This window comes from Lepidochelys kempii, chromosome 3 (genome assembly GCF_965140265.1).
Source record: "Lepidochelys kempii isolate rLepKem1 chromosome 3, rLepKem1.hap2, whole genome shotgun sequence".
NCBI lineage: Eukaryota > Metazoa > Chordata > Testudines > Cheloniidae > Lepidochelys > Lepidochelys kempii.
Window position 1 is genome coordinate 190,332,183 of NC_133258.1, and position 22,345 is coordinate 190,354,527.

The 22,345-nt window shown below is 43.2% G+C and overlaps 1 protein-coding gene across 2 annotated transcripts; it reads left to right on the plus strand.

Annotated features, from left to right (window-relative positions):
- Positions 1–477: 477 nt before the first annotated feature.
- LOC140909627 (activator of 90 kDa heat shock protein ATPase homolog 2-like) lies at positions 478–21,603 on the plus strand. 2 transcript variants are annotated; one of them, XM_073339375.1, is made up of 9 exons: positions 478–806; positions 1,096–1,286; positions 13,850–13,935; positions 14,782–14,896; positions 15,548–15,636; positions 16,367–16,489; positions 17,717–17,818; positions 19,816–19,867; positions 20,162–21,603. In XM_073339375.1, the coding sequence occupies exons 1-9, from the start codon at positions 727–729 to the stop codon at positions 20,335–20,337; spliced, it is 1,014 nt and encodes a 337-aa protein (XP_073195476.1). In that variant the 5' UTR covers positions 478–726; the 3' UTR covers positions 20,338–21,603. The 2 variants fall into 2 exon arrangements, with proteins under 2 accessions (XP_073195476.1, XP_073195477.1); XM_073339376.1 differs by lacking the exon at positions 478–806 and adding an exon at positions 10,454–10,593 and having other exon boundaries at positions 1,200–1,286.
- Positions 21,604–22,345: the final 742 nt, after the last annotated feature.

Genomic DNA, 22,345 nt, shown 5'->3' on the forward strand with positions numbered 1-22,345 from the left:
CTGGAACAATGTGTATGGTGGGGGTGCTGAGAGCCATTGAACCAAACTGTACGCCCTGCATATAATGGGAACCACTTCCCGCCAGGGGGTGCTGCACCCCCCCCCCCCCCATCGCTAGTTCCAGCACCGATGCTCTAGGGCATTGGAGGGGCGGGACTCGGGAAGGGCAGTGTGAGCACTGGCCACAGCCTCGGTCACCCTTTCCTGCAGGCGGCCACACTCCGAGCAGGACTTGCTACAACTCAAAGCCGCCCTGGAGTAACTTGCTCGGATCTCAAACGTAGCCGCAGGGAGAACGGAAGTCAACACACCCTGCTGACCTTGAGGGAAATTGGGGCGAGGGAGGGGAGCAGAGCAGAGCAGAGCAGCTCGGTGAGGAGCGAGGGAGGGAGTTTTGCGGCTGCAGGGTTGGAGCACGCCGCAGGCCCGCCCCTCGCACACGTGTCACACCCCCACCGCCGAAGCAGCCGAACACCACGTCCCCCAGTCCCCCCCCCAACCAAATCACACCCAACGGCGCCGGGCGGGGGGGGGCGTGTAACGGCCCCGCGTGTCTGTACGGCTGCCCGCCGGCGACGACGGCTCTGAGTCCCAGGGACGGTTCGGGCACCTTCCCGCCGGCTCTCGGCGCCGGAAGCGGCCGGGCAGAGGGGGGTGCGGCCGGGCAGAGGGGGGCGCGGCCGGGCAGGGGTAGCGGCGGCGGCGGCGGAGCCAGCCGGCAGCGCCATGGCCAAGTGGGGCCAGGGGGACCCGCGCTGGATCGTGGAGGAGCGAGCGGACGCCACCAACGTGAACAACTGGCACTGGTGAGCGGGCGGGGGCGGGAGAGGGGGGCCCGGCGGCCCGGTCCCGCTGCGCGGGCTGGGCGGCATCTTCTCCCCCCTCCCTGCCGCGGCTGGGGCTGTCCGGACCGAGTCTGGCGCCGGCAACCGCGGGGTTTGCTGCCGGCTCCACGCTGAGCCTCCCGCGGGCGGGGGCGGCGGCCGCTGGCCGGGGGCCCGAGGCCACGCTCGGTTTGGAGCCAGGGGGAGCCGCGGGGGCTTGCCCCGGGCCCGACTGCGGCTCACCCGCTCCCCGCCCGCCCTTCTGCCGCAGGACGGAGCGGGACGCGACCGGCTGGTCAAAAACCCAACTGGAGCAGCTGCTGGTGGGGATCGCGGTGGGCAGTGAGGCGGGCAGCTGTGAAATAAGCGACCTGAAGCAAATGGAAGGCGAAGCCTCCTGCAACAGCCGGAAAGGGAAACTGATTTTCTTCTACGAATGGAACATAACACTTAGCTGGAAAGGTAAAAATGCCCCTTCTCGCTTCTCGTGTCAAGAGAAATACAGCAGGAGGCGGAGCGTCATGTGCTGCCCCTGGAGGCTGCAAACTCGTGCAGGCAGCAACGGCAGCCTTTTTGGATTGTGGGGTGCGCTAGGCTGGTGGGTCTCAAGCGGGGTCCGGGACCCCCTGAGCAGCTTTCAGGGGGTCTGCCCAGCAGGGCTGGCATGAGACTTGCTGGGGCCAGCACTTCAAAGCACCCACTGCATGGGGCTGAAGCCCAGGGCCCTGAGCCCTGCCACCCAGGGCTGAAGCCTGAGCAACTTAGGTTCATGGGGCCTTGGGGCAGTTATCCTGATTGCTACCCCTTAACGCTGGTCCTGGCTTTTATTTGCAGAAAAACAATTGTTGTGGGACAAGCAGGCCATGGAGTTTTTATAGCATGGGGGGGGCATGTATCAGAAAAAGATTGAGAACCCCTGCATTAGGGCAATAATCTTCTTAATATTTGGGTGTATTTCTCACATTCTTCTCAGCACTTGCTGTCAGTCTTGCTGATGCTAGGCCAGCTAAAAGTGCTATCCATTCTTACAGCTATGATTGAAGGATTATCATCATTATGTTCTTATTACACCTCTGGCGTTTAGGGCAGTGACAAAGCTCCTGCACTCCTGTCTGTTTCTGGCAAGTCTTTCAGTGGTTCCCCAGCTGTGCCCCGGATTTTTCAGCTCGGCTTCCACAGCTCTTCGCCATGTTGTTTTCGGGCAGCCTCGTTTTTGCTTGCTTCAGGTGTCCATCTTATTGCTACTCTGTGATGGAATCAGTTTCCATCTGAAGCACGTGACTGATCCAGCTCCAACGCATTCTGGTAATAATCGTGCTCAGATCCCCTTGGCTGCACTGTCTCCATAGATCTTGGTTTGAGATTGTTCTGGGCCAAAAGATAGAAACTACCCAGTATTATCCTTTCTCTTAGAAGATTCACTTTTTCTGCTCAAAACTTCGTAATCATAGAAACATTGGGTTGGAAGGGACCTCGCGATGCCATCTAGTACACCTCCCACACTGAGGCGGGACCAAATATTTGTACATCATCCCTGAAGGTCTTTATGTCACCTAATCTTAAAATAGTAATGAATTTCCATCCTTTGTGTCACTGGAAAAGTTGCTTCAGGTTTGTTTACCACATTTCCACATGAGCGCTGAAAACTGTGGCTAATAAATACAGCATATCTGGACATTAAGACCTGAATGGGGCCCTGTAGGCCAGGGGTGGGCAAACAATGGCCCACAGGCCACATCTGGTCTGCCAGCCATTTTAATCCAGTCCTTGAGCTCCCGCTGAGGATTGGAATCTGGGGCTTGCGCCGCTCCGGTGCTCCAGCTGGGGAGCAGGGTTCGGGGGTCACTCTGTGTGGCTCCCGGAAGCAGCGGCATGTTCCCCTTCTGGCTCCTATACATAGAGGCAGCCAGGGGGCTCTGCTCTGCATGCTGCCCCCACTCCAACCGCCGCCCCGCAGCTGCGATTGTCTGGGAACCACAGCCAATGGGAGCTGCAGGGGTGGCGCCTGCGGATGGGGCAGCACGCAGCAGAGCCACCTGGCAGTGCCTCCATGTAGGAGCTGGAGTGGGGACATGCCGCTGCTTTCGGGAGCTGCTTGAGGTAAGCGCTGCCCAGAGCCTGCACCCCTGAGACACGCGCCCCCTGCCCCAGCCCTGATCCCCCTCCTGCCCTCCGAACCCCTTGGGCTCAGCCCGGAGCACCCTCCTGAACCCCAAACCCCTCATCCCCAGCCCCACCCCAGAGCCTGCACTCCCAGCCAGAGCCCTCAACCCCGCTGCCCCAGCCCGGAGCCCCTTGCTGCACCCTGAATACCTCATTTCTGGCCCCACCCCAGAGCCCACACCTCAAACCCAATTTTGTGAGCATTCATGGCCCGCCATACAATTTCTATACCTAGATGTGGCCCTCAGGCCAAAACGTTTGCCCACCCCTGCTCTAGGCAGACTCTACACCTACATGGAGCCCCCTGAAGTCAGTGATGTTCTGTGTGCTTGTGTTGGTCTGGCCATACAAACCTGCTTGCAGGATCGGGGTTTTGTGTGGTAGTGTACACAAATTTCCTGGAATGATTATTCTAGAAAGCAAACTCTTTGATAGGTTGGAGAAGCAGTAATATTTTCATAAACTGAATTGAAGTGGCAAAGGAAACAGAGAGGAACAAAATCAGTGAGTCTCAGCTACTAAAATAGGTTATTTTGAAATAATCTTGAAACAACGCTCTCTTTTTCTTGAATTTTTTTCCATACTTTAATTTTATTTCTCCAAAACAGATACGTTCCCATTCATTATTTTTGAATAAATTAGAACATGACTCATTTTACTCTGAAAGAAGCAGGCATTTTCATTGTGACAATCCTGATCTGCTTTTTATGACTTGTTTGCATTGTTTAAAATTATCAAGCATACAGATTATAGGTATTCAATTAATTTGTTCATGGTAGCAGTGAGGAAACGAGGAACTGTTTCAGGAAAAGTGTAAAGAAAATATAGACATCTTTGTAATACAGTATGTAGAGAAAATTGCAAAAAGGAGTGTGAATAATTTCAAGACTTTTTTAAAAGTGAATTATTGAGATACACTAGCCAGTGTGAATTAATACAACTGCTTGATTGATCATGTAATTAGTTCTCTTTAGCAAATTATACAATTCTTTTCAATGAGTATTGTGTAACCATATCTCTTCAGTGAGACGTGTGCTCCACGTTTTTCCTTCCCATGGCCAAATCCTAGAGAAGGCTGATGTAAAATAATACACATAGATTGCCATGCTGAAGGGTAGAGTGTTCATTCCCAAAATGTGGTAATTAGCTCTCAGCCAGACTTCAATCACTACTGCAAGAGAGAGGCTGCATTCACTACTACTCCCATTTCCCTCTCACTCTCCTTGCCCCAAAATAGGATTGTGGTTCAGTGCCGTGAATAGTCCTGCTCCCCACTCCTGTGGGGTGTCTGCAATTTTTCCCTCCCCCTCCATTTAGCTGATGAGCTATTTCATGAAGTTCCTTCCAGTGCTGTGTACATGCCATGCAGAGTCCTGCTGTCCAGCTTTCCTGCAGCTTGACCACCTGACACTGTAAAATGCATTGTTTATACTGCTTTTAGTTCCCACGTAAGGAGGACCAGGATTGGGGGCCTACTCTCCCAATAACACTCAGGAAATTCAAGACAAGAACATGCAAAGCACCTTATTTTTGTTTCTATTCTGTTTAGGTTCAGTAAAGAATGGAGACAACTTTACATTTTTATTATTGAGTTTGCAAAAAAACAAAAACAAAACATACATAAATTATACTGATCATAGAATCATAGAATATCAGGGTTGGAAGGGACCCCAGAAGGTCATCTAGTCCAACCCCCTGCTCGAAGCAGGACCAATTCCCAGTTAAATCATCCCAGCCAGGGCTTTGTCAAGCCTGACCTTAAAAACCTCTAAGGAAGGAGATTCTACCACCTCCCTAGGTAACGCATTCCAGTGTTTCACCACCCTCTTAGTGAAAAAGTTTTTCCTAATATCCAATCTAAACCTCCCCCACTGCAACTTGAGACCATTACTCCTCGTTCTGTCATCTGCTACCATTGAGAACAGTCTAGAGCCATCCTCTTTGGAACCCCCTTTCAGGTAGTTGAAAGCAGCTATCAAATCCCCCCTCATTCTTCTCTTCTGCAGGCTAAACAATCCCAGCTCCCTCAGCCTCTCCTCATAAGTCATGTGTTCCAGTCCCCTAATCATTTTTGTTGCCCTTCGCTGGAGTCTCTCCAATTTATCCACATCCTTCTTGAAGTGTGGGGCCCAAAACTGGACACAGTACTCCAGATGAGGCCTCACCAATGTCGAATAGAGGGGAACGATCACGTCCCTCGATCTGCTCGCTATGCCCCTACTTATACATCCCAAAATGCCATTGGCCTTCTTGGCAACAAGGGCACACTGCTGACTCATATCCAGCTTCTCGTCCACTGTCACCCCTAGGTCCTTTACTTATACATCCCAAAATGCCATTGGCCTTCTTGGCAACAAGGGCACACTGCTGACTCATATCCAGCTTCTCGTCCACTGTCACCCCAAGGTGATTTGGATGTGTATATGTGCTTATTTATTTGTTTGTCCTAAAGTTAAGTATTTTAGGAAATATTGTCAGAACGCCACCAGCAAGCGTTGAAAAAATTTGTTGTGAGAACCCCTGGGCTAAGAAAACATTCTTAATTGTTGAGATCCATGCAATGTAGGTGTTGAAAATAACTAAAATGAAACAATGTAAAGAGGGGCATGGAGTAGCATCATGCAGGGTGCAGTTATTTAAATAATTTCAATTTAAATTAATTGTAATCAATATTTAAATCACCCAATATATTTTAAAAATAAATATAAAACATTATTTGTCAGTTTTACAAAGCCTCAGGTTACCTTGAAAAAAGTTTAATGCAATTTTAGATTTATAGGAAGTAAATTTAGATTTAAAGGAAGTATTTCTTCACACAATGCCCAGTCAACCTGTGGAACTCTTTGCTGGAGGATGCTGTGAAGGCCAAGACTATAACAAGGTTCAAAAAAGAACTAAATACATTCATGGAGGATAGGTCCATCAATGGCTATTAGCCAGGATGGGCAGGGATGGTGTCCCTAGCCTCTGTTTGCCAGAAGCTGGGAATGAGCGACAGAGAATGGATCACTTGACGATTACCTGTTCTGTTCATTCCCTCTGGTGCACCTGGCATTGGCCACTGTTGGAAGACTGGATACTGGGCTAGATGGACCTTGGTGGGGTGAAAGTAATATTAAATAGTACTTACAGGTACTGGGACCTGGCTTCCCCAGCCAACCCATCCGTGCTGCCTGACCCATGCTGCCTGGGGCTCCGGCGGTGATTTAAAAGGGCCCGGGCTTCCCCCCCACGTCGGTGGCCCTGCCCATAGGGCCTACCAGAAGGGCTGCCGATGGGCGGGGCAAAAGGGACAGCGACGTTAAAGTGCTGCCATGGCAGTGCTTTAATGTCAGTTGCGTATGGGCCGGTACATGGCCGTTCTTTATAAGAACTAAGTTATAAATGCTACATTTAGGGTAGCTTAATTTTATACATTGCGAAGAACAAAATGTAATTGTCTTGCTACAAACGTTTCCCAAATAAATAGTTTTTTCCTACCTGCCACAACTTTCTGAGGTGAAAACCAGAAGCGATTAACAATTATGAGCTATTCTTACACTGTGATAAGAGCACTTAATCTCACAGGCATTCAGTGGTCTACCGTATATTAATGCAACTTTCCTTTGTGAACCTGTATTTAAGAGTATTTGCTTGAAGATTCTAGTATTCCACTGAAAGTTCTAAGAGCTGCTATTGGTCATGAGTTTGGGTCTGTATCAGTGCTTCCCCCCTGCATGTTCTCTAACCAATTGGAAGTAGAAATAAGATCAGAACTTCTGGGGAGTTTGACAGCATGGAACATTCTCAAACTTAAAGCAATAGTTCTTCCCCCATCTAGTCCTTTTCTGTAATATTCTGCATTCAATCTACTATTTTAAAAATGAGCATTTCTTAGCAGAAACAAAATCTATGTAAATCTGAAATTCACTAACAATTAGGAAAGCCTGAATGTCCCAAAATCCACTGTAGCAACATAGACTGAGAGGAAAGTGAAGAACTAGCACCACTTAAATAAAGTAAGTTGATTTAAATTAAAAACATCTGTTTCTTTATTAAATTCTAAAGGTATTATTTGTATCCCCATGGTATTATAAGTATTTTAGTGAAGAGCTTTACATTATGGTGGTAGTTTTAGTAGGTGTTTGTACATGTTCTATAAAAACTACCTATGGACTTGCTGTCCTGGAATCCAGTACACCTGCCCTGCTTTTGAGGAAGGTGCTTTCAATGTTAATTTGTCTAATATTGAAATAACAGTGTCTGAAATGTAATGTGGTCCAGTTGATCCAAAATGGGACTGGGAACCAAAAACTCATTAATACTAGGGCAGTCAAGCAATTAAAAAAATTAGTCACGATTAATCGCACTAAATATTTTTGGGTGTCTCCTACGTTTTAAAATATATTGATTTCAGTTACAACACAGAATACAAAGTGTACAGTGCTCACTTTATATTTATTTTCATCATCTGAGTCAGATGCCACCAGCAGAAAGTTGATTTTCTTTTTTCGTGGTTTGGGTTCTGTAGTTTCCGCATCTGAGTGTTGCTTTTTTAAGACTTCTGAAAGCACGATCCACACCTTGTCCCTTACAGATGTTGGACAGCACTTCAGATTCTTAAACCTTGGGTCGAATACTATAGCTATTTTTAAAAATCTCACATTGGTACCGTTTTTGCGTTTTTTGTCAAATCTGCTGTGAAAGTGTTCTTAAAATGAACATCATCCGAGACTGCTATAACATGAAATATATGGCAGAAAGTGGGTAAAACAGAACAGGAGACATACAGTTCTCCCCCAAGGAGTTCAGTCACAAATTTAATTAACACGTTAGTTTTTTAACGAGCATCATCAGCATGGAAGCATGTCCTCTGGAATGGTGGCCAAAACATGAAAGGGCATACGAATGTTTAGCATATCTGGCATGTAAATACCTTGCAACACCGGCTACAAAAGTGCCATGCGGATGCCTGTTCTTACTTTCAGGTGACATTGTAAATAAGAGTCAGTCAGCAGTATCTCCCGTAAATGTAAACAAACTTGTTTGTCTTAGCGATTGTCTGAACAAAAAGTAGGACTGAGTGGACTTGTAGGCTCTAAAGTTTTACATTTTTTTGTTTTTGAGTGCAGTTATGCAAGAAAAAATATCTACATTTGTAAGTTACACTTTCATGATAAAGGGATTGCACTACAGTACTTGTATGAGGTGAATTGAAAAATACCATTCCTTTTATCATTTTTACAGTGCAAATATTTGTAATCAACAATAATATAAAGTGAGCACTGTACATTTTGTATTGTGTGTAATAGAAATCAATATATTTGAAAATGTAGAAAAACCTCAAATATTTAATACATTTCAATTGGTATTCTATTGTTTAACAGTGCGATTAATCACAATTAATTTGAGTTAATTGCACACGTTAACTGTGATTAATCAACATCCCTAATTAATACTAATCACAGTTCTGACACTGGAACCTTTGGGGTTTTGGAAAGCCATTTTATCCTTCTGTGTCTTAGTTGCCACATCTGTAAAATGTCAATAATAATATGTGCCTACCTGAAAGTGGATTTACAATGCAAAGCATTACCTCCAGTGAGCAGTGTGGCTCTATCCAGTAAATATTTAGATTAGAATTTGCTCACCGGCACAGATATTTTCTGTCCAACTGACTGATATGTACAGCATTATTAAGTTTTTTAAAAATAAAAATGGAATGTTTAAAAAGCCTCTATTACCGTTAGTCATAAAGTAGACCTTCCAGTTAGTATTATTTGTATCTTTGTTGGGTTTTTTTGTAACGATTACATGGTTTCCCAACACTTCCCTAAACTCTTATTCATCCAGCAAGCTTGGCTAGAAATGCCATCCTGCAGGTATGTGCCCCATTGTTCAAAAAAGAAGTCTAAACACACATTTTCTTTGCGCACTCTGATTGACTAAGAAATAAAAAACCTAATTTTTCCTTCAGATATTAACAGAAACTGCACATAAATGTCTTTTTGCCTACTTTAGTGTGAGCTTCACCTGCGGCAAGTCAGGATATATTTCTGCATGGGCATTTCTTTCAGTGGATAGTCTGGTGCTCATTCAGGGCACAATCCTGTGCATAAAGTTGTTAAAGGAAGTTTTTCCATTGAGTTAAGTGACAGTTGGATCTGGATATTTGGAAGATGCAACTTCTGAGTGACTTTGTGTCTTTAAGCTGATTCACCCCTTTGCAGCAGTGCCTGTCCCTGCAGGGTGTTACTGCAAAAATGTAGTACATGATATTGCAGGATGTTTGTTACAGGGTTTTGCTGTGAGCATTGACGAACATCTTTGCTGCTGGGCAGTTGTACATGTTAAAATAACATTTAATGGTATGACATAAGACACTGTAAAGGTAATTGGTGCTATGACAGACTGGAAATGCCACTGGTACAGTCTGAAGAGCATTTAAACCAGATCTGCTGGGTGAATAAATTTAATGAACAACAAGAAACTTTTTAAGAATAAGAGGAGGAATCTTTACTAAAACAAAAGCTGTTCACATAACTGTAATAATTAAAGCAGAACAGTGTGGACTAAGGGCCTGATCCTGCGACTTCTTGCACTCATGTGCACTGCTGTGCCTGTGGGGAGCCCCATTGCTGTCAGTGTCTGTGTGTGTGCGTGCAAGTTCCAGGATCATGATCTAGGGCTTCATTTATGATGGCATGTATAGTACAAGCACTGCACACGCCTAGAACAGATGTAAACAGCAGTGTAGATGATGAGACGCTGCTTAGACAAGTAAAGACATACCCTAAGGTTCTGGCATAGCTCCTACACAGCTCTCTCTACACTCCACAGTGCCTCCCATTGCTGTTTTTAGCAGTGTCGTATCCTACTGCCTCCCTGCTGCTGGAGCCTTTCCCTGCCATAGTGAAAGGTTTTGACAGTGGGGAAAGACTCTCTGGCAGGGGAGAGGCAGTGGAAAAGGCTTCAAGAGCTCCCCATTGCTGGAGCTTTTCCTCATCACAGGGAGCTGCTGGAGCCCATCCCTGTGGCAAGGAGAGGCTGTGGCTGGTGGGAGGCCGTGGGGAGAGGTTCTGACCTTTCCTCACTGCCTCCCCCTGCCAGAACCTGTCCCTGCTTTCCACTGTGGAGTGTAGCTACACATACGCTGCACGCTACTGCAAGTGTAGGCAGGGCCTTACTAGCATAGGGATTACTACCACGAGTTGCCCTGTTGAGGTCAGTGGCACTATTTGCAAAGCAAGTACTTCTCTCAGAAGCGTTTGCAGGATCAAGCCTTTTATTTTTAAACTTCAATAGAGATGTATATAGCTCTGAGCATGTATACATAGTATTGCTGACTTACGTTAACAGCCCTAATATGCTAGGCGATTTCCAGACATTCACAAAGGGATGCTCCCTGCTCCAAGAAACTCTAAGGATAGACAGAGTGACATTAGCAGAAAGGGAACAACAAATAGGGTTGTTTTTTTCCCATACAGAATTCAGTTGGATTCACTAGCAGAAGTAGGCCTTTAAGAAGGATATAATGGTGATGGGGAAGGCCACAACATGCGTAGGGGCTGTATGGAAGAAAGCACAAATGTGATTGTGCAAGAAGTTGACAAATGGACAGATGAGGGTAAGAACATTGGCAGAATGGCAGCACAAAGCTTGATTAGGGAGGAGGTGTTTGTACTCTCATGCACCTACACAGAAGTATCAGTGACTCACTGAGATGATATCCTAAGTTTAAAAGCAGCTTAATGAGTTTGTGTTTTATTAATTCCGTTTTAGTTCTTTCAGTTGGTTTAATTATTCTTCTTTGAGTGATTGTTCCTACGTATAGTGCACTTCAGGTTGCACATGCGCTCAGGATGGCTGTTTTTTCCTAGCAGTGTCTGTCTGGTCCACACACATGCATCCATTCTCCATCAGCTGCACGCCAACAGAATAAAGGGGCCTGTTGGATCACCACCATCTTAGTTCCTTCTTGCCACTTGTGGTCTATGATGGAGCTTCACTGTCCTTGCTGACTACTTCAGCTCTCTTTGTAAATAGTTTTAGAAGTTTAAAAAAATTTCTTAAGTAGTTTTTAGTATAGTTAGATAGTGTTAACGGTTTGGTTTCCTATTTTTTGGTCTGTGTGAGGGGAAGCACACGCACACAGTTTCAAAAACTGCATGAAGGGCCACAAACGCTTCCTGGTCACAGACTTCCCTGACACCTGTTTGTCATGGATGCCTGGGGGAAACGCACATCCCATCCAAGTGCAGAATCTGTTTCTTTGGCACTGAAATCCTCTTCCGTACTGAAGGATCTGTTGCCCTTTACTTCAACAACCTGAGCTGTGGAAATGACTCTTGACTCCAATGGCTGCAGCTTGCATCCCAGCTCCAGAAGACCTGTTGTTCCCTGAACCTTTCGTCTAAGAGAGCACCAGCCCTTGCAGAAGGGTTAGAAAGACTTTGACCTACTACAGCCCCATGAGACTGATGGGGGTGACCTCTGGTAAACTTTTACCATGTATATAGGAACTTTTGTTTTTTATGTGTTTTTTTTCTGCTTTTGCCCTTAAGAATAAATGCCGTTTGCTTTGGGAAGGCTCCAGGCAAGTGCAATCTCACCTTGCTAATTATGATTCGCCAAAGGATTTTAGCCTCCCTTATTTGGTAGGAGGACAGAGCAAAAGTATGTGTGGGGATACTGTTCAACTCCCTGCTTTCAGTAAAGACTATGATCACACTCACATCCTTCTTAGACTGGGGCATTGACATGGAGGGACAGTCCAAGGGATATGGTCCCCCCAGGAGTCTGTTTCAAATCAGAGTCCGATGAGCCTGTGAATGATTCCTCCCATGTATCTGTGGCCAGTCAATCCAGGTGGCCTATAACAAGCAGGGAGGAGTGGAGGCCATCACCCTTTGGAACTATGCAGTCCCATGCAAATTACTTTAACTGCTGTCCACCTGCCAGGGATCCACAAACACCCTAGATTATCTGAGTAAACAGTTCTCCTTAGAATGAGAGTTAGAGCTACGTGACCTGACTCTCCAGAAGATGTTTTTGGGTGTGGGGTCTCTCATCCAAGGATTTTTTTCGCATCCCTTGTGAACAACAAGTGCAAGAAGTTCTACTCCACGGAGGGTTGTAGTCCAGGCTCTCTGGGCGATGTGTTTCTCAGACAGTGGTTGGGAGCCTTGCAATACCCCTTTATCCCCGATTCCCCTTTTACCTCAGACATTGAGGAAAATCAGACAACATAAAGCACAAGTCATGCACCAGGTTGGCCAACAGTTCTAAAGTACTCTACACTTCTGCAACTATCTGCCTGAGCTCCCCTCTGCATTCTCCTGATACCTTAACTATTAACCCAGGACAAAGGACAGACCCAGCCACGCTTCACCTGAAAACATGGTATTTGTATGGCTGTTGGGGTTGTTCAGCTGATGTCCAGGCTATCGTAAGCAGCAGTAGAAAGGACTCTACCAGGAAATGTTACAAAGCAAAATGGAAATATTTTTGTTTTGGTGTAACTGACAGGGAATTCCTCCTTCACTGGCAAAGATTCTGAATGTATTGGACTCCTTTTATCCTTAAATCCTCAGGGCTGTCTTTTAGCTCACTTAGAGTACACCTTTTGGTCATCAGTGCATTTCATCTGCTGGTAGACACTTACTCTATATTTTCCCACTCTGTCACGGTCTGCTTCCTGGTGAGTATGATTTGAGACTTCCCTCCAGTGGCAAAACCAGTACCAACCTGGGACTTGAACTTTGTGTTCTCAACCATTACTAAGTCACCATTTGAGCTCTTGGGATCATGCTCTTTACTAGATCTGTCTGTGAAGGGAACATTTTTGGTAACTATCATGTCAGCCAGAAGACTTGGAGCTAGAAGTGCTCATGGCTGACCCTCTAATTTTGTACAGTTTTCCACAAGGACCAGGCATCTGTGAGACATGCTAAGTTTGTCTCTGAGGTGGTGGTGCATCAACCAAAGTATCCATTGATCTGTGTTTTAGCCTAAACCTCTTTCTAGCTAGGAAGAGGTGGCATGGCACTCACTGGCAACATAGGGCTCTTGCCTTTTTCCTGCAAAGAACAAAGTCCTTTCAAAAGTCTCCTAGACTTTGTCACATTTGCAGAATGTCTGAAAGGAGATGCCATCTCCTCTCACAGGCTGTCAAAGTAGATCTTGGGATGCATCCTACTCTGAGATGAACAATTTCTCCCTTGAGGATAGCATATGAACATACACAGCTTGAGTTTAGGCATCATTGGTAGCTTCACATAGCGATGTCCCTATTACTGACATCTGCAGAGTTCTCTGCACTATGTGCTGGTGCAAGCAGCTGCTTCTAATATTTCTCTAGGCAGGGCAGTTCTGCAATCTGTTGTGCCATAGGATTCCAGGCACCCATCTCCTTAAAGAGACAGTGCTTGTGAATCACCTGAAGTGCACTACATATAGGGACAATCAGTCGAAGAAGGATGCATTAATCTTAATTTGAGTTCTTTGAGATGGGTTGTTCCTGTGTAGTGCATTACCCACCTTTCCTCCCCCCTGTTTAGTCAGTAGAGAGGGAACTATAATGGTAGTGGTTTATTCCCCTTTATTCCCTTGGTGTGGAGCATGAAGAGTGTGGGGGCAGATATGTGGAACAGATGGACACTGCTAGGGAAAAATCTCCAGTTCTGGGCACATGGAGGGCATGCAAAACCTGAATGTACTATGTGCAGGGACAACACATTTCAAAAAACTTAAGTTACTACAAGGTAAGTAATCCATCCTTTTAAATAGTAGTTCTGCAGAAAGCATTTACAAGGGTAAAACTGCTACGATGGAAAATACAGTTATTTAGTTATTACATTTAAGAATTCATTCTGTTAATGCAGGTACAATGAAAGAATCTGGTGAGAAACATGAGGGATTTGTTGAAATTCCTAACCTGTCAGAAGAAAATGAGGTGGATGATACAGAGGTAGGTAATAAATACTAACATAGCTGTATAGGGCAGGAATTTTGAAATAAAATTAATAACTTTGGCTGCCATTAAATTTTCTGTTAACTGAATAATAGTTACCAAAGGGTTTAAAAAAAAAAGCGTAATTAGTGAATACCTGGGAGAACAACATGACTTAGCTAGGGGCTCACTTCATCGAATGCATCCGATGAAGTGAGCTGTAGCTCACGAAAGCTTTTGCTCAAATAAATTTGTTAGTCTCTAAGGTGCCACAAATACTCCTTTTCTTTTTGCGAATACAGACTAACACGGCTGCTACTCTGAAACATGACTTAGCTAGTCTGTCTTTAGTGATCTAAAGATAAAAGATGTCAAGAACCAAAAACATTAATGGCTCACTTCTGTCCTCCGATACGTAAATACATATCCTCCAAAGTTAGCTACTAAGCATACACAATATCAGACTTTAAAAGATGCAGCTCGTGGTAATACAGAGCCACGTGTTTGAGATAAGAATTGAGCCCTATGTTTGCTTCACTGTTTGTCATTTTTTAATCTTAAGGCCTTTACTTTGGTGCTAGCCTAATGATATAGTTGATACTGTGGTCTCTAAAGAACTCCTGCATAGGGGGAGAAACCTATCTAAACTTCAGCTAGTTCTTGATTTATTATGGAGACAAAATTGCTTGTGTTTCCTTTTAGAAAAAGAAAAAGTATCCAGTTTTAGCTTAAAGGCATGATAAAGTAGGAAAGTTTGCACTTGAAATATCTATTCTGCACCTGTCCTCTGAATAAACCAACACCGTTGTTCCCCAAAAATCAAATTGTACAAAGCATCTCTTAGATTTGTATGTTTGTTTACAGATAAGTGTAAGCAAAAAGAAAGGAGATGGAGATGTGCTAAAGGATCTTATGAGAACAGAAGGAACTTCAAAAATCAGGGAGGCTCTCAGACATTATCTGAAAGTTCTTAAAACAGGTACATTAACATCATTTCTGTGACTATATGGGCCAATTATGTGCAATCTCCCTGCTTGAATAGATTGATCCATTTTCATCTGAGTTGGTAGAAACGGTTTTCATATCACTTTAAGAACAAAACAAAACCCCAATGCCTTCATTTTAATGCAGTATTATAATTAAGGTTTTAATTTCACCAAAGTCAGGATATTCAAAGTTGTTTATTTTGGAGTAAAGCCCAGGAGGCACTAATCAGGACCAGAACCATATTGTCATAAGCGCTGTACAAACATATGAGGAGATACAGTCCCTGCCTTAAAGATCTTACAAATTAATTGGCTGAGCAAAGCAAGGCCATACACTTAACTCAATGGCATTTCTCTATCTGTAATGTGGTAACTTCTGAAAACAGTATCCAATCAATTCCAAAATTTCAGGGAATGTTCTAGGCATAAGTGGACAGAACTCTATTAATTTTGGTGAAAAATCAAAAACTGCAAAAGCCTGAATTTAGTGGAAATCAGGCTATTCTCATTTTCAGATCTTTACCAAAATAAATATGGTTCTGAGCAGAGGGGGAAGGGCTTGGTTGTAGTGGGGGCGAGGGGCATAGTTGTGTGTACAGGTTGGTCTCATGTTAGATGGTATTTTTTACTTCCTCTGTTTACAGAGTTTACTCTGGGAATGATCCTACCAACCAAAACTTCAGCTGGTCTGGAGCTAGCAGTTAAAAAAAAATTGAGTGAGAATAACGTGCAGGTATGCTGGCTTTAGGAGTTACCATGTAAGTTTCACTGGGAAAGGTGGATGCTATTGGCCCCAAACTCTGCCATCATAGGAGGAATAGAGAATTTAAGATTTATCCCGTGACTAACGTCAGATGTACATAGTGCTATAATGTGGAGCATTCATCTGTAACAGTAAGTGTTTGGTGCACTTTTAAAATCACCTTTGGGATGGAGACCAGTAAATTCACCAACATGAATGCTATGACCAGTCTGTGTAGTGCTCAGGTAATGTGGAAATAGAATAATTGCTGGGCCACAGAATCTTCAGACAGTGAAAGGGAGATCAAAGGTGTCCTGTTCTTCAGTTCCAGTGTTCTGTCAGTAACAATGACAGCTTCAAGAGGGAGAGGCTGAAATTTGTCTGCTTCCCTCATTTCCTCAGTCATTATTAATTCATTCCACATTCTGTTGCCTGTCACCAAAAGCATGTTAGGGTTGCCACAGATTTTTCTAGTGCCTGACTGTGGTGCTCACTTAATCTAATCCTAATATAGAATAGTATGTTATCATGTAATTAATGCATATGCACAAGGGAGGAGGCTTACTATTGCTTGGGCAGCCTTAAACTTGGCGTTTCCTAACTTTTGAGTGGTTGACTTTGCAAACTTAATGATGTTTTTCTAGTATAGAGTTTTGGTGTGGAATATATATGTATTTTCTATTCATATACAATGGCACTTTATCCTGAGTTTGCTTTGCAGGATTCTGTTTTACCAGTTTCTTTGGATACAGTTGGTGTAAAAATTCCAACAGTAAAGATACTTCTGAAAGAGATGTTTGACTCTCCGGTAGAGGAGCTTTATAGCATCTTCATAACTAAGGAGGTAAGAAGCCTTTTTATAGCAAAGGACCAAACGTTCTTAGTGATGTAACGGCAAGGATTGGTGCTCCAGAAAGGAGAAAAGTTATTTTATTTGAAGAGTTTAATTATAATCAGTAATCAGAAATATTATATGTAGGGCCTTACCAAATTCACGGCCATGAAAAATGAAATAGACTGTGAAATCTGGTCTCCTCCCATGAAATCTGGTCTTGTGTGTGCTTTTACCCTATACTGTACAAATTTCACAGGGTAGACCAGCGTTTCTCAAATTGAGGGTCCTGACCCAAAAGGGAGTTGCAGAGGGGTGGCGGTATTGCCACCCTTACTTCTGCGCTGCCTTCAGAGCCGGGCGGCTGGAGAGCAGCAGCTGTTGGCCAGGTGCCCAGCTCTGAATGCAGCACCCTGCCAGCAGCAGCACAGAAGCCAGGGTGGCAATACCATACCATGCCACTCTTCCTTCTGTGCTGCCACCTTCAGAACTGGGTGGTAGGAGAGTGGTGGATGCTGATTGAGGTCCCAGCTCTGCAGGCAGCAGTTCTGCCTTCAAAGCTGGGATCCTGGCCAGCAGCCTCCGCTCTCCAACTGCCCAGCTCTGAAGGCAGCATTTCCCCATGGCCTCCTCACCACAGGACCTTCTTCCTGATGCCAGATAGCATTTGTACTCCTCAGTCCTCCAGCAGTATACCTCTCACTGACTGAAGTGAGGTCTTGAGGTCCTTTTTAAACCAGGTGCCCTTATTTTAGCCTGCCTGTCTTAATTGATTCTAGCAGCTTCTTAATTGGCTCCAGGTGTCCTAATTAGCCTGCCTTAATTGGTTCCAGCAAGTTCCTGATTGTTCTGGAACTACCCATTACCTTTCCCAAGAAAAAGGGATCTGCTTAATCTGGGGCTAATATATTTGCATTCTGTCACTCTCCTGTAGCCATCTAGTCTGACCCTGTCACAGTAACTTAATCATATTATGATTTTTCTTAGTGAAGTCAATGATATATTGATTTGACTAGAGCACTTTTTAAAGTTCAAACGCATAAAATTGCTTTTAGAGAGCCATGCATTAATCACAGAACCATTGGCATTAGGAGTGTCCAGTAGCCCTTTTAGTTCATCCCAGTATCCTGGAAGAATGCGTTATATATCACTAAGCTATCCAGAAATCGTAGAAGTTATGTGTTATTGAATAGCTGATTAAATTCTTACACTATGCATGTTTGCTTTTTGTTTCCGTAGTTGGTGCAGAAATTTTCTAAAAGTTGTGCTGTGATCCAAGCCAAAAGAGGAGGGAAACTTCAAATGTTTGATGGTTGTATTACTGGTGAATATATAGAATTGGTAAGTTGAAACCTTGAAGTTTAAAATCAGATGCCATGTTCTGCCCTTTTGGAGTCTCACACTGGTGATGTTTAGGTCCAGAAGGTTCTTAATTTGCTACTCCACAGGGGAGAATACACTGTAAAATGTAACCTTGCTTTAGTTTCTCTAATGCAGATTTAGTTCATAAAAAACAAAATATGACCATGCAGAAGATTCCTGACTTTCTCCTTTTCTGGCCCAGATTATCTATCATGTAGGAAAACCCTCACTTGGAACCATGGGAAGAGGAAAACTGTGTATGATTGCCTTACAGAGTTTTTCTACCACTGTCTCTTTTAATAGAAGAGTTTGGGATTGAGCTTACAGATTAGCGGTAGTACCACTTACCAAACATGTGGATCTCTGGAGAAGCAGATCCCATTCTGTTCAGAGCCAGAAGCTATACTGTCCCTGGCTACGCTCCCCTAGAGCTACATAGGGGCAGCTGAGGAAGGTAATCTAGTGTAGACCTGTATTAACTCCTCCTGGATTTCCACACAAAATGAAGCAAAGAGTAGTGCCATGGAGAGCTCTGCTTCGATGTGGGAGCATGTCCCAGTTACACTTCTTCTCTTGTCAGAGATCAGTGGTATCACCATTCTGAATGTCAAAAGTTGTTTCTTAAACGAAAAAACGACCTAGGGAAAATGCTCTGTCCGGAAGCCCTTTAACTTACCATTCAGCTGTGTGTCAATTCTAGCTTCGAATCCCTTAATTACTTAAACCAAATCCTGAGTAGTTTAAGATAGTAAACATTTTTTTGGAATTAAAATTACTGCAGATTCTAAGGATTTAGTTCTAGGTATTTCATCTTTTAGGCATGCCTCAGATTTCCTAAAGCTCGAGATCCCCTTTCCCCCAAATGGACTGAGAGTGCAGTGGCTCCAGTTACAATAAAGATGTTGAAACTTGGGAAAACACTGATGAAATAATTCATTTGATAGTGCCAGTGACTGGCTAAAAAAAGATACTCCACACATTTCCAGCTGTAACAATTAAAGAAATTCTTTAGGCAACATCCCCAGTCAACAATCAAACAACTGGCAAGTTCCACATCATAGAGAAATAGTTACAGTGGTTATGTTAAGCACAAATGGAACTGAACCTACTTGGACTCTAGGGGAAGTTGTGAATAAAAAAATACCCCTATTTGTAAACCTCCTTGAAGGATGCGCAAACTCCCTGAATAGGAGAATGCACCACTACTCTAAACCAACTGCTGTCAAATCTGTCTTCCAGATTAAGCCTCTGCCAGTTTGCTTTCAGTTCCCTATTTCAGCCAGTTGCTGAGAATGCTGAGACTCCACACAGTCTAGAACTGATGGAAAGGAGCTCTAGAGCTGTGTGTCATCTTACACATAGTACCACAGCCCAAACCATCTATCTCTTCCAGTGGCCTCAAATGTACATTGAGCAAGATGGGGGATCAGTTACCCTCCACTTTTTTTCTGTGATTTCTCAGAGGAAAATACAGAACCACTGCAGTAATCCCAGTCACCCATGCTAAGGTCCATATTATCAATGGCTGCTGATTAGAGCTATAGCTATAGGCATGAACAACTGACCTTTGTCCATTGCTAGGAGAAAGTAGGGAATTGTGCCCAGTTATGAGTGTCACGATTAGACCTGGATAAAAGCTGGGATTTTCAAGTAAAGTGTGTTCTCTCACATTTACTATTTGTCCAACTTTTGCCAGGTGGAAAAATCAGAAATTGAAGGGAGAAGGCCACAAAATTTTATTTCAGAATTTTGTAAAACAAACTTTTACCAAACCAACTTTTTCAAAGAAAAAACTTAATTTGATAAAACCCTGTTTTATGATGGAAAAAGCTTTCTCATTGGAAAATTCTTGGCCAGTGCCAGCTAGGATTCTCTTGGAATGAGATATGGCAGGCCCTCAGATGAAATTCTTGAAAAAAGGCAGGGGGGACTATAAGTTTTGTCATGATTTTTGTACATTTGTATCTGTCTTACAGTTACCCAGCCAAAGGATTGTCATGAAATGGAGATGCAGGAACTGGCCTCATGGTATGTCTTTTCTCTAACCCAATAGTATTTACGGGTTGGATTTTGTTAGGGGCCTAAGCCCAGTTTAAATTGTGGCTAAAGTTTGAGAAAGCACAATGTAATGCCTGCTGTTAGTCCCCCTGAGGTAAGGAGTTTGTTCTTGTAAGTACATTTATGTACATAATACAACAGCTGAGTTCATGAAAGATTGAATTTTATTTAGTAGTATAGTAAAGCAAACTTTCATTAATCAGGTGTTAAAACAAAGGTTATTAATAAACATATTACTGACTGTTGTACCGTCTCTTCTTCCAGAACATTATGCAACGGTTGCTTTGAATTTCAAGGATCGGGCAACTCAAACTGAGTTACAGGTAGAGTGCAAAGGAGTCCCTGTCTGTAATGAAGACAGTACAAGACAGTGTTGGCAGAAGCAGCATTTTAAAGAAATACATGTTTTACTGGAACAGACCAAAGTAAATGCTGAATGACGATAGCACTGTAGTTTTATTAACGCATTACTTTTTTTATATATATATAAAAAAGTTTCTCCCTTTTTTGCCCCCCCCTCTTTTTTAAAGAAAATTAATTTATTTACAGGGGATGAATAAAGATCCACATCTGTGATACTGTATATAATTTAAGTACTATTTATGGATCTTCAGTGAATTAAATGGCCTCTTCCATAAGTGAGATTATGTATTTAGACACCTTCAGTTTGAGACATGATCCCTGTTTTATCTATAACTTAAATGTGAATGTGACTCAGATGCTATAGACTTCATGGTATTACATCATACTGGCAAGGCCATTTAGTAGAGACTAATTTGGGCCTGGACTAGGCCTACTTAGTAGCTAGAGCAAATAAGTGACATATGCATTGTTTAGTAAGAATCCATTCCTGGTGGGTAGAATACTGTGTTTAAATGCACTCCTGATTAAAAGGTGAATTGGAAAGTCTTAAAAAAATACCCCAGACATAGTTTGAGCCTGTAAAATCAAATGAGTGAATTATACAGCCACTTAAAATAAAGCATTTAATCTCAAACCATAACAAAACAAGCTGCAGGCTTATCTTTTCAAACAGCACAGCTACACCTTTGAAAGACTCAGTCACCTAAGTCTTTGCTGTTGGTCCTGAGGGTTAACAAAATTAGAGCAACCCTTGTTGACTGTGGGAGATGCTATTATTTTGATCTGTTTTTCTAAACTCCTGTCTTCATCTTTTCTCTGTCAATGGTACCTGTGACGGGAGTTGATGCTCCAGGAAGGCTGTAAGGGAAGTAACTTAATTTTGTATTTCAGCAATTTCCATATTTATTTAAAGAGCCATTCTGACTTGGACTGTTTTCTTCTCTTGGAATTCTGAAAATGTTTTTAGCTTAGACCCTTTCAGTTCACCTTAATGAACCATTCCACCCATGGGAATGTAATGAAAGCAAAGCAAATAAAACCCCAACCGTTTAACCCTTATGGTGCATTTGTGTCAACCATGATGGGTTAATAGTGAAGCTATAACAGTTTAGCAAGAATGGGGCAGAATTCTTAAATGCATTGAGTAATTTTGTAAACAATTGGAATAAAAAATTACTTACCTGTGCAATACTGAACTTAAGGCAAAATTGTGACAGAGGTGACAGACTGCATTTTAATCAAATGCACAGAATAGCAGTCAGCCATGTTAATAAACAAAATTGTACAGTGAGTGTGCTTTGTTTCCTCTAATGTATGCTGTTCAATAAACTACCACATGCATATGACCAGTTCCTTCCTCCTCCTCCCTCCCTCCCTGCTTAAAGGATTCTTTAGAGAATCAAGTTTCCGGCATACAGTTTTATTGTGATAAGACTAAGACCACACAAACTTGGACAGAATACCAATGACATTTACATTGTGTGTAAATTTAAATGACATACAGGACAAGAAAGTTTTTTCTCCCTGACAGCCTCAAGTAGAGCAGGGGAGGAGGACAGGGAAAGACAGCAGCATTGTGATGAGAGGGGAAAGTAGAGAATTCCATGTTTATTGTACACTGTGGTTTTCATCCTGAAATGGGATGGTGTGTAAAAAAAAAAAACTGAGTCAGACCCCCCCCAAAATGCAATTGATTAAAAAAATTTCAGTCACTCTTTTTAAGGTATTAGCATGATTTTTAGGAGAGCAGGCTTGAGATATCATGACTCTCTTAACCAGTGGTTAATTGTACATTTCTTTAGCAGTTTTATAAAATAGAATCAAGGCTGAATTTAGTTGTTCGGAATGTCCATTGAGAGCAACACAGCAAGCACTGAAAGTGCTTGGGCAATGAAAACCAGAAACTTTTACAAAGACATTGCAAACTAAGTTTAAATTAAACCCTTCTATTTGCATATTAAGTGAATCTAATTTCCCCCTAAGAATTAATGTAAAAGGGGGGGTTAGGTTCCAGGGAATTTTTTTTGCCAGTCAAAAGACATGTACAGTATAAGTTTTAAACAAATTAATACTGTCCTCCCCAAT